The 13,230-nt window shown below is 30.9% G+C and overlaps 1 protein-coding gene across 1 annotated transcript; it reads left to right on the top strand.

Moving 5' to 3' along the window:
• Positions 1-5,880: 5,880 nt before the first annotated feature.
• LOC129907336 (transmembrane protein 145-like) lies at positions 5,881-8,552 on the top strand. Its single transcript, XM_055983485.1, has 6 exons — positions 5,881-6,072; positions 6,144-6,293; positions 6,352-6,485; positions 6,549-6,846; positions 6,905-7,118; positions 7,171-8,552. The coding sequence occupies exons 1-6, from the start codon at positions 5,965-5,967 to the stop codon at positions 8,484-8,486; spliced, it is 2,220 nt and encodes a 739-aa protein (XP_055839460.1). The 5' UTR covers positions 5,881-5,964; the 3' UTR covers positions 8,487-8,552.
• Positions 8,553-13,230: the final 4,678 nt, after the last annotated feature.

The following is a 13,230-nucleotide window of genomic DNA, read 5'->3' on the forward strand; positions in this document are numbered from 1 at the left end:
CCAGCTCTACCATTCCACTAAATTTCAAGATTCTACGATAATCAGAAGTGCTCCATAATATTTGATGAAAATTCAGTGGAAATGGGTGGATGCCACACCCCCTGGCTGAAATTCTCAAATTTTAAAATTTTTCCTTTGTATAAACTACCAGTTCTACCATTCCACCAAATTTCAAGATTCTACGATAATCAGAAGTACTCTATAATATTTAATGATAATTCAGCGGAAATGGGCGGTTGCCACGCCCCCTGGCTGAAATTCTCAAATTTTAAAATTTTTCCTTTGTATAAACTACTAGCTCTACCATTCCACTAAATTTCAAGATTCTACGATAATCAGAAGTGCTCCATAATATTTGATGAAAATTCAGTGGAAATGGGCGGATGCCACGCCCCCTGAATTGAAAATCTCAAATTTTCGATTTTTTCCTTTGTATGCACCACGAGTCCTATCACCGTGTAAAATTTCAAGTTTCTACGATATCGGGAAGTTCTCCATAATTTTGATGATCTGTCAGTGAGTGAGTGAGTGAGTGAGTGAGTCAGTCAGTCAGTTACGGTTTTTGCGATTTTTGAATCCCTATATCTCAGAAACTACTCATCGTAGGAAGCTGAAATTTTGTGAGGTGTTTGTTTTTGACTAGCTCAACAAATGTAGCGAGTTTGAAATTTCTAGCATCTTTGGTGTGGAAGTTAGAGGGGGGTCGAAAATGGCCTGAGTTGTTTCCTGTAAATAAGGGTGTAGTGCCAAAGTTGCTAGAGAACTTGGCTGGGCACTACCGTGCCCCTTGATTTAATATTTTATTGGAAAAACACAAAATAGTTTTTTTTTTTTTTTGAAAACAAAATACATAAAAAAAGATCCTTGGGCACGCGCCTGTGGCCTGGCCAGTTGAGAAAAGGAAAAAGAAAAAAATACTCTGCGTCTGCAGTCTGCACTTTGGTGGTAGCTTTTGTATCTTGTTATGATTTTTTTTTTTCTAAATGCTCAAGGCTGAAGCTGCTGTAAACTCAGTCAATGATGTCTGGAATTGATCGCCACTAAAAGACAGAAAAATCAACAACTTTATAATTCATCAATTTTATAATCAGCATACCTTTATTTTCCAAATCAATTGGTGGTTGTTTTTGTATCATTTTTGTATTACTTTTTTTTCTAAATGCACAAGGCTAAGGCTGTGCATTTTGATGGTGGAAATAAATTTTTGTGGCGTGCCGAAGAATTTGTGTGGTAGATATTGTTTAGAGAAAATAGTTTTCACAAATAACAAATAGCGTTTCGGACGCGTTTTAGACGCGTTTCGGACGCGTTTCAGACGCGTTTTGGGCGCGTTTCAGATGCGTTTCAGGCGCGTTTTGGACGCGTTTTGGACGCGTTTCGGACGCGTTCCAGACGCGTTTCGGCGCGTTTTGGGCGCGTTTCAGATGCGTTTTGGACGAGTTTTGGACGAGTTTTGGACGCGTTTCAGATGCGTTTTGGACGCGTTTTGGACGCGTTTAGACGCGTTTCAAACGCGTTTCGGACGCGTTTCAGACGCGTTTCAGACTATAGATGGATAGTTCCGCAGCCAAATAGTTCCTGGAACTAGTTCCTCACTCGGAACTAATTCCACTATTTCCCCAAAATTAATTTAAACAGTTCCATCGTTCAGACACAGCCACACACAATAGAAAGAAAGAAGAAGAGGAACAAGAAACAAAACGAATGCGAATATATCTCTGTCTCTGTTTGAAATACACAATACACACACGCATGTCATAGAATTCTCATCCAAAGCCAACACACATGGATGCGAACGAGTTGAGCGCCAAAAATTCACAAACCAAAACCACAACTACTTTCTTATGAATCATGCTCACGGACATGGAACTACATTAATAGTTCCAGTTCCAGGATCAGGAAAAAATATTCAAATTCATACTATTTCTTATCTTGATGCATTTTATTGAAAAAAAAACTTAAATTCTAGATAGTTCCTCGGAACTAGTTCCAGGAACTAGTAGGTAGATTAAGTTTGTGTCAACCGACATACGTTTTTCTGGCCGCTTTAAAAGGTAGATTAAGTTTGTTTCAACTGACATAAGTTTTTCTGGTCGCTTTAAACGGCCATCAGGAAAAAATATTCAATATCATACTATTTCTTTTTTTGATGCATTTTCCTGAAAAAACTAAAATTCTAGATAGTTCCGCGGAACTAGTTCCAGTAACTTGTTCCGACCGAAAAAAGAACCGTTCCATCGTTCCATGTTCGTTCCGGCTTTGGAACTGTTTTGCGGATCTCTGTTTTGAGTAATTTGCCTTGTCTATAATAATAATAAAATCAAAATTGAAACTTTTTCTCATGATTTCTCTTTCCAGTTTTATAATGAAACCGTAATGCCGACTTATAACGAGTCGATTTTCGCCGTGCGGCGAAGCTTTTTGGCGTCAGTCGAGTCGTGTGAACGTAAGCCGCACGCGACTAAAGTGACAATCCCCATACTAGAGTCCTAGTCGACTTAAGCCGTGAGACATATCATGTGGTTAAAATCGACTCGTGAAAAGTCGGGATAGGTATACCTACTTATACCTTTTGAATCTAATATATTTTCTAATAACTTATCGTTAATAAAAATTATCTGTGAACCATCAAGTTGCTAAAATTTTTTTGTTGAGATATCACTACAATATTTATTATAGTTATTTCAAAACTTTTAGTTTACATTTATAAAATGACATAATAGGACACCAGATTATATCCGATTAGTCTCTAGTAAGTTACCTGCACAAATTTCTAACCAAACTTAAAAATAGTTAATGATATTGAAAAAGCATCGGAAAAGGGCCCAAGAATTATTTTGCCTAGAGGCCCATGACATGGTTAATCCGGCACTGCGTATAAATGTCCCGTATTTTGAAATTTGTCCCGTGATTGTCCCGTATTTGTAAATTCTCAGATTTTTGTATTCAATTATAATTACTTTTTAAGGAAAGCAGTGGTTGGAAAATACATTTTTTTTCGAATTTTCCGGATAAAATCATTGGATTTTAAGGTTTTTCGTCTACTGCTTAGTTCCAGCTTAAAAAGCTGCACCAGAAAAAGTTTTTTTTTTTCGAATAATGAACAACATGGAAGAGTTAAGAACCCAGATAAATTTCAAAACTTTTAAAGACATGCTAAAAATCGAATTAAAAATTACACAACTTACAACTTCAAAATCGTTTTAAATAAAACTAAAAAGTTAAAAACTAGCTCTCACGATTTTCATAAAGAAAATATTTTTTAGAAGTTATTTTCAACAGTAGGTACCTACTTATTACAAAACCGTTTTCTTCAATTTTGACTTTCAACGAAAATGTTCCATTAAAACCGTTTAAGAAATTTAGGCTTCAAAATTAGGAATAGTTTATGAAAATTCATTTTAAAAAATATAATTTTTTTAATCAATTTTTACAAAACGATGCAACGAATTTTTTATCTGTCCCGGGTCTCGCTCCTAGAAATATGGTCACCGTAATCATAATAAATGTGGCCAAAAAAAAAAATGAAAAAAAAATGCATTTTATATTACGAAAAAGTTTTAAAAACCACATGTTAAGATTTTTTCAATAATTTTTTTTTCAAGAATCTGAGTTGAGTTACCATTCTTTCAAAAGTCCTTAATTCAATTAACTTAATTTTAATTTTACAAATATGACTAAGCTTCTGGCTTTTTAAAAATGTACATTTAAATATTGTAGGAGTTGCCGTTGTGTTCAAATACTTTTTTTTTGTGTTTGAAGTCAATTAATAAGAAAATTGCATCTATCGCTTGAACGATGAAAGATTGTCCCTCACTCCCATATATTTTTTTTCCTTGAATTTCCTAGACAATCTTTTGGCATTAATTAATTAATGAAATTTAAGAAAAAATTTTGAAAAAAAATTTTGTTGTTCACAAAAATCTTCATTACAAAATGATGTTAAAAAAGCAAGTACAAAAATTTATTTATTAACAAAAGTTTGTTGTGTTGTAATAAAGAGAAAAGCATCCAATAATTTTAAATTTCGAAATGCTTTGTTGTATTTGTCAGATTGGAAACAAATTTCTAAGAAAATCTTATTTTTTTGAGAAAAAATAAACGGAAAAACGTTTTTGGTAATATTCTCGATTTATAAGTTTACAGGATTGAAATTTACATGCAAATGCAAATGCTTGTCTTTTTTCACTACATTTAAAAGCTTAAAACCTAAATTATCATTAAGAATCATAAAATTTCCTTTAAAATGACAATTGAACCTTGTCGTTAGTATATACTTTGCATATCAATGCAAAATACATATTTTATAATAAATGCATATGTTCATATTTTTCCGAAAAGTTGTCAAAAGTTAGTACGATGGCAATACCATATTACTATTACAAAAGCCAATCAAGTATTGACCCAAACCCTGCTTAATTTTTTATCAAATAAAAGAATTGAATTCTCTATTACTAAAAACTGAATAATTTATTTTGTATTGCTTTTGGGAAAAATTAAGGTAAAAACTGTCTTTAAACTAATTTTATGTGCATATTTTTTGTTTTTACACAAAGGCGTATTTTTTGATTTTTAAGTGCATGAAAGTCCTAATAAGTAAAACAAAATCAAAAAAAAAATCACAAAAAATTATTTGCATCATCGATTTTAGTACAATTCAATCTTGTTCTCTCTATTTCAAAAAATACATTCGTACATTTTGTTTTAAAAGCGGTATAAAAAAAAAAATGACTCTTTTGGACTAACCTTAGCCAATCGAATTAATATATTGCATTTTCAAATGTGGTTTTTGAATTTTGACATTTTTCTAAAATTTCATCCAAATTCCTCAATTATAATATGTAATTATAATATCTAAAATGCCTTTGTCGGCTTCGATTGAATTTTTGAATCCTTATTTTGGTTCAAAAAATTGTTTCTTAATTTTTTAGAGAAGGGTTTTTGTGGATTTTTGTGAGATACATTTGCAACAAAAAATATGTCTGTAATATATACATTTTTTCAAATTGATATATTGAGCCCAGATATTCTACAATGCGTTTATTTATCATTTTTTTTATTAATGTTTATTCGCAAAACAAATGCATACCTGTATAATTTGTTTTGGGTTTAAAATAAAAAAAATAAGCAACTACTGAGTTGTAAAAAAACACGGCAACATTTGTACCAAGTTTTTTCTTTTTCAACAACTACACTTTCCTGGTAAGTTTTCTATCTCTAAATTTTAATCAGAACTGTTTAAAAGTTTCAAGTTTTTAAAATTAAAAAAAAATATTGTTTTCATTTTCAGGAAAATAAGTTTGTTTTTTGCAAGGTTAGGTACAAATTAAAAAATATAATTTATTTTTTTTAAAACAGTCCGTTACATTACAAAAACATTGCAAAAAACACGTTATAACAAAAACCAGAACCTATAGAAAAACTCTGATGCCAGATTCAAATTTTGTTTTACAGTATTTTTTTTTTTATGTAAGTTCTAAACTTCCTTTTACATTCCATTTTATTCCTAAATCAAAATCGACAAAATTTTCATCCTCTCCAAATACGATACTATTTTACTATTCATAAAATAATTTCTTTGTATATACCTCCTCAATTTCAAATTTTAAATTCTCAGCCAGTCTTAAAATGAAAACAATGTTATGGTAAAAATATATAAATTCAGTCCAAAGGACAATATTCAAAGTGTCATCAACTTAAGTATGTATCATGCATATATCATAGTTCGATTACCCTTTTATGCTTTAAAGCTTTTGTTATGGCGGAAATTTATCCTAGCAACGCATAGTTTTATGCCCTCCAAACAATTGAAAAACAATAAAATTCGCAACAACACAACTGTAGAAAGTGCAACAGACCGTCCCAAAAAAAAAATGTTAATAATATTTATTTTAATTTAAAATTAATCAATGTTAAATTATAATTTCGAGTTAAAAAGTTTAATAAAATAATTTTATAAGAATTATGTGTTTTGTTAGGAATTGGTGGTCCATTGTTTCAGCATTCTTCTTATTTTCAATTTTCACTACTGTTTCGGCTAGATACGTTGAAGGACATATTAAAACACTTGATGTAAGAAAAAAAATGTTGTAGGTATTCTAATTTATAGGATCTAAAAAATATGTCCTTTTTGATACTTTTAGGATTGGGTATTTTTGGCACGTTTTTGTTTCCTATCAGGACGAGGTAGATATGAATATCATATTGAATTTGAACGACGATATGGCGACCCACAATTGCTATTATACTATGATGACGAAACACAATGGCCGGCTATTTACAAAACTGGAAAAGTTTGTAGATGCAACAAGATAATGAAAAAATAATCGACTGACAAAATTAATTTTTCAGACCTGTGCTCAAAAATTGAGTGTTCTTCATCCTCAAGACAATCAAATTATGACACTTTCTGCAAAAAGTCCTCATAATATAATTTCTGGTTGTGCTTTAAGGACATCAACAGCAGACAAGGATACTACATTAAAGTTAGTAACAACAAAAACCATCCAATTCCTTAGATTTAATTTGTGTTTCAAATATATTTTTAGACCAAATATTGAAAGTCCAATAGATAAACCTTTTTCTGGTGAAATAAATGCATCCTACTTTGATCAATTTTTGGAAACATCAACCGAATCATATGGATCTGGAGATTTTGAATTATTCAATGCTAGTTTATCGAATTTTAGTGATACCGAAGTTTTCAACCAAAGTCAAAGTGTAAATTATATACCTTTTGGATCGGATTTGAATGGTTTTCGAAATAACCTCGAAAATGATACAATTTCGAATTTGGAAGATGTTGAAGAACTTTTTGCTAAAGATTTTGAAGGAAATGGAACAAATGTATGAGTTTTATAGTTTTTAGGGTGACCCAGCCTATAAAATATTTGAAACTTTACAGATTCGAATTAAACGTGGTTTTGGATCAGCTGGAACATCTTTTATTGTAACTTGTCATAGTTCTGGAGGGTTTTTGACATCTCGAGAACGTTGGTGGTACATTGCCATTTCGAATTGTGGCAGCAAGAACGGTATTGATGTTAAGTACAAATTTCGGATGACAAACGGTCCACCGGGAGACTTTTGGCATGAACACTTTTCAGCTGATGAAATGTGTAAGTTATGAATAGAACAATCAAACTAAATGACTAATGTTTGTTTTCCCAGATATACCTCCAATTCTTCTTGCAGAAGCACTGGTTTATGTATTCCTCCTGCTGGCCATTGCAATTTGTGCAATCGAATTGAAGAACCGTCACCTATTTCATTGTACTTATCGTCTATTTGCAATGAGTGCAAGCTTTCAATTCTTTGGAGTGTTGTTTCTCGGTGTTTCCTGGTCAAGGTATGCAGTATATGGTGTCGGTCCTTATACCGGCTTGGGAACGGTCCTTCTAGCTGCGGCAGAAATTGTGTTTCTTGTTTTGTTACTGCTTATGGCAAAGGGTTATACTATTACTAGAGCTCGAATTTCAACTTGTTCCACGATAAAGATGACCCTTTTCATTAATCTTTACATCGTGTTTTACATGTCCTTGTTTATATATCGGGAGGAAGTCTTCGATCCTGGTGAAGTTTTGAATTTGTACGAATCACCTGGAGGTTTGGGAATTGCCCTTCTTCGATGTGGATCATGGGGTGCATTCCTAGTGTCGATCATCAATACGACAAGGAAGTTTCCCGAGAAGTCAGTATTCTACTATCCATTTGCAGTTCTTGGATCCATGTGGATCCTGGGTGGGCCCATATTGACATTCATCGGTATTGTTTTCTTCGATCCATGGGTTCGTGAAAGTGTCATGTGTGCTGTTTTCACTATTCTCAGCATTTCTGGACATGCATCATTTCTATGGCTAACTTGGCCATCAAGAGCGAATATAAGTTTCCCCTATCATGTACGAACTAATCATGTTGGTGTAATGGCTGCCTCAGATGATGGTGCCGATTATCCAAGACATGTTTATGAACCAAGTCAAGATACAAATGCACAAAGTATTATAATACCACTCTCAAGACGTACAGAAGAATTACTCAATGGTGTTTATAGTCAATATTTATGCGAACGACAATGTTATAATTCAGCATCGACTCCATTGAGTCATATATCATTTCCAAATGGACAGAATCTTAATCAAACATTTGTTCAAAATAATCATAATATTCAACAAGTTACAGGTAGAAAATCACCAGAAGAACAACATGATTCGGGACATCCATCTTTGGAAGATATTCCTAGTAGTTCTTCAAGTGGAAAGTCTAATGATGATAGGAATAAGCTGCCGGAACCATCAGCACCACCTGTTTCGGATAATTCAAAAACATCATCGGCTAATTCGAGTGCATCGAAACGTAATCCTTTTGTTATAAATTCAGCTGCTGCAACCAAACCGAATAAGATTATATTGGATCCAATTAATCCGCCTGTACAAACGAATCGATTGAGTGATGTTCCGGCACATTTGTTTGCTGCACGAAAAAATTAAAAAAAAAAGTTAAACTGAAATGTTTATTATTTATTATTCATATAACAACAAAAACTCATTTAATAAAGTTTTAGAAATTGCAAAAAAAAAAGAGTAAAATCGTCTTTAACAGGACATATGACTTTTACTTTCGTATTGTGGTAAGTATTCTAAGAGAAATTGGTCTAAAAAAATTTACTGACCCGAATCAGTTTCAGTTATTCAGTTTCAGTTCGGGGAAGGAAACTTTTAAATGACCAATAGTAGTACAAAATCCGTTGAAGAAATATGTATCATCATCTATTATTTTAAAATAGTTTTAATAAATCAAAAGAATATAAATTTCAAAGATGTTCACTGTGGCGTATACGTAATATTTTTGTATTTGTGTTTAAAGATGAAAAATTACCTAAGAATATGTTTAAGACGGAGTAAAATATATTTAAAAATCTAAGGCTTTTAAAAGTAGGGGAGTGTGGGGCAGTTTAGGATAGGGGTACCTTTGGACAAGAAAAGAATTAAAACGAATAGTTTTTGATATTTATAGTGAAAAATTAAAAAAAAACACATCTTGTGACATTTGGGACTATACCAACACAAAGAAAGAAATTTATAGATGGATCGCATAACGAGATTAAAAAATGGAATGCTGAGGGAATTTTTTATTTTTTATAAATAAAAAGGCCACTTAGATTTACAAATAATTTTTTAAAGAATCAATCTTTTTTGTATATTTTGTGCACTTTTCGATATGAAATGCTTTGTAAAAGAAAAAGTGAGAAATTAATGGATTCGTTTAATTGTTCTTTTTAGTTTAATCTGCCAACATCTTAAACAATGAGTAGACAGCAAAAAAAAGAGTAGAATAATAATTTAATTTTTTGCTCTTGTTTTATACGACTTATAACTTGGACGCCGAGATTTTGTAATTAATAAGGAATCAATTAAGGCAGTTTTCTGTATGAGTCAATTTTATATTAAAATTCACAGTCTTGAAAAAGAAGAGTAGAGCTTTATAAATTTGGAGTAGAGGTCACTTGAACTTTAAAATTGAATTATATTCAATCGCTCCACTTAAAATAAAAATAATTTTAATAATTTTTTATTATTTTTGTTATTTTTTCTTCGTTATCACATTGAATAGATTCAATGTGTTTTTTAAATATGTATTTCCCTAATTTTAACTGTGAAATGGATTATTTTGAAAACATTTCATTGAAATAACTTGATTTATAAATTAGAATTCTGGCTTTTGAAAAAAGTATTATTCATAACTGTAAGTGTTGCCGTTTTTTCATATTTTTTTTTTATTTTAAGTCATTTTTTAGAAAATTGCACCTCCCCTCTGAACGGGCGTAAATAGACCCCCACTCCTTTAGTAAAAAATGATTGTATTGAAACCCTCTACAAAAAAAACCTTTATCAAATCTCGGCACCCAAGTAATCGTACTCTGTCCGACTCATGGCTCACACCTAAAGACCGTTGAAAATGAAAAATACATACAAATAACAAAATAAAAAAAAAAACAAAACAAACTTTTTTAAGCCTATAAAGATATTGAGGCATATGCATAAAAAAAAGTAATTACTAGTAGCAAAAGGTTTATAGTAAATACTAGTACTACTAGTAGAAGCTGAAACTAATAGTATTTACTATATTCGGTATGCATAAACCTTAGTTTCTACTAGCTAGTATAAACTAGTAGTAAATACTGGATTCATCCCAGTAAATAGTACTAGTTCATCTGAAAGTAATAGTAAATACCAAATACCTACATAAATGCTATTGCTTTTTTTGTTCTGTATTTTTAACGTTCTATAATTTTCTTCTTTTGTAACCAATTTTTTGTATTACAATTTGTTGATAATAACACATAATTTACTTCACTATTTAAAATCTACTTTCAGATTGAGAACCTTGACATTTTTTATTGTAACAGGGATAAATAAATTTATCAGATTAAATTAATTGCAAATAAAATATCTTACCCATAAAATATTCGCTTAGCCAATAGCCACTCAACGTTATCTTTCTCAAAACGGTAGAGAATTTTAAAATTATTATTCGCGGGCGTTCTTCGCTGTTTATAAATTTTTTCAGATCTTAAATTGAAAAAAGCTGCCATTTTTATATTCGAAATAAATCCTCTGAAAACCGATTGCTTTGAAAGTAAAGTCGCGACTGATGATGTCGGCATTTAACATGAGAAAGTTTTTACTAGTAAATGTTCAAGTTGGTATTTAGAAACTTGAACAATTAGCAGTAAATACTAGAAAGTAAAAGTTCGTACTAGTTTTTTATGCATACCAAAACCAGTATTTACTATAAAAATTCATTAAAAACTAGTAAATACTATTCTTCTAGTAAATACTACCTTTCCAGCATTTACTATATTTTATGCATATGGATAATAGTAAATACTGTTAAAATTTACTAGTAAAAGCATATGCTACCTTTTATGCATACGGCTCATTGTGTTATATTCAAAAAGTTCTGTTTTTGATTCCTTAGTGCGGATTCCATAAGCCGCACCTACAATAAAATGAGTAAGATATAGAATTTAAAAACAAATTCATTTTTTAAGGTCCACAATACAACTTACTTGCCATATTAGTAAAGATCAAGTATTCAAAATTAAAAAAAAACCTTTTTGAGCCTTAATTAACCCTACTTGCCATAAAACTATTTCCTTGATGGCTGACTTTTACAAAAAAGACCCGACCGATTTCAATGATTTTTTTTAATAACGCGTTTAAGTGTTTTAGATAAAAAAAAAATGTTCAAAATTTTTTTTTGAAAAATATTTTTTTTGAATGGATAATTGCATTTTATTGTTACAGTCAAAGTAAATACGTGCGTGCATCCCAGTAATGCATTTTATTTCAAGTAACACGCCATGAAGAAGAAAAATATTTTTTTTACTGAATACATAGGTATATGTAGGGGGAAGTGGTCACCCTTCGTACAGTTTTTACTTATTTTTTTTTAGTTATTTATTTACTCACTCCAGCTTCGAGAAAATGGACTTTATTTGTAATATGTATATTATTACACTTTAAAAAAAAATTTGACACTTCTAAGTCAAAGGCTTAAATAGTTATAGCCATTTTACTGGGATTAGATTTTTGTACGAATCCTCCCCATCCGTGGGGTACCTTCGTACAGCACATGGGGTACATTCGTACAGGATATTTAAAACGTTAATTTGACTAACTTTTGATTTGTCAAATGCCAAATATGACTCAGAAAAAAACAAAAACAAATAAAAAACTTAATTTTTCGCGATTCGATGTTTCTGAAACAAATTATTATTTACATATATAAAAATACCAACCTTAATTTACTATAGAATGCGAAAAACTTATTATAGAGGTTTAAATTTCATTTCAATAAAACTGTAACTCCGTGTTTTGATTGTTATCTGCTCAAGAAAATTTACTGGCGGGCATACGTATGCGTACGAATGTGCCCCATGTTTGACTGTACGAATGCTCCCCAAGCTGTACATAATGCAGAAAAATCGATTTTTGAAAAAATGTACTGAGATTTTGTAATATTTATAATTAAAACACAAATTTAACACTTTAATCAACAATTCTTCATTACTGTTTAGCCAAAAACATACTTAACTTAAACACAACATGACATCAAATGTACATAAAAAAATTACTCAGAGCACTAAAAAACACTAAAAGTCTTGTGGCGACCGAATCCGTTGCACTTAGGATTCAAAATTTATCTAGCAGCTCGGCGCCTACTATGTCTATGCACACTAGTAAGCACGTGTTTGAATACCGTTTAGTTTTTGTTTTATGCTCACTGTACGAAGGGTGACCGTGTACGAAGGGTGACCACTTCCCCCTATTAGTAAAACGTTTGTATTAAAATAATTGAAATCATATTGTAAGTCGTTTGAGCCAAATTTAATTAAAAAAAAAAACTTTCTGTTTTTAAACTTTTTTCTACAAATTTTTAAGATCATTGAATTATTAGAAAATAGTACTCAACTTGAATTACTTGAATTTGAAAATTAATTTTTCAAAATAAAAATTGTTTTTTTTTTTTTAAGTAAAAGCAAAGTAATTAAAATTATAAAAAGAAGTTTGGAGCTTCATGTCGTTGCGAGGTCAATGATCTATCGTGATCCTGTTTTTCAGAGTCTTGGTTTTTCGTTCATCATTCAATTGCATCTTATTAATAGAATTAACACCTAATTGAACCCCAAAAAACTAGTAGAGTCAGTTGGGGTAAGTGCGCGCACTTTTCACTTTAAGGCAAAATTGTGAAGATTCTATAAGAGATATCAGAATAAAGTTTTTTACGTTTGATAAACCTATATTTTGGGAACAAGAAAACACAAAAAAAAAGTTTTTTAGTTTAAATATTTCATATGATTATAAACAAAAACCAAATGAAGTCAATGTGCGCACTCTTACCCCAAAGTCAGGGTAAGATCGCGCAAAATCTTGGGTAAGAGCGCGCACATAGTTTTAATAGGAATCTTGACAGTTTACGTGAACTAAATTTCTAAAAACTTTATGTTATACTTAGTTAAACAAAACTTTGTTTCAAAACTTCCAAGTTTTCACTAAAATTAATGAAAATATAAAAGAAAAAACAAATTAAGTTCAAATACAAAAACTTAAACTTTATTTACAAAATAAAACAAACAAAATAATATTTCTAATTAAATTAAAAGAAAACTGCCTTTCTTTTTTGAAATTAAGGAATAAAAGCCTTCGTTTCTCAAGATTCAAGTTTGAC

This window comes from Episyrphus balteatus, chromosome 1 (genome assembly GCF_945859705.1).
Source record: "Episyrphus balteatus chromosome 1, idEpiBalt1.1, whole genome shotgun sequence".
Lineage (NCBI taxonomy): Eukaryota > Metazoa > Arthropoda > Insecta > Diptera > Syrphidae > Episyrphus > Episyrphus balteatus.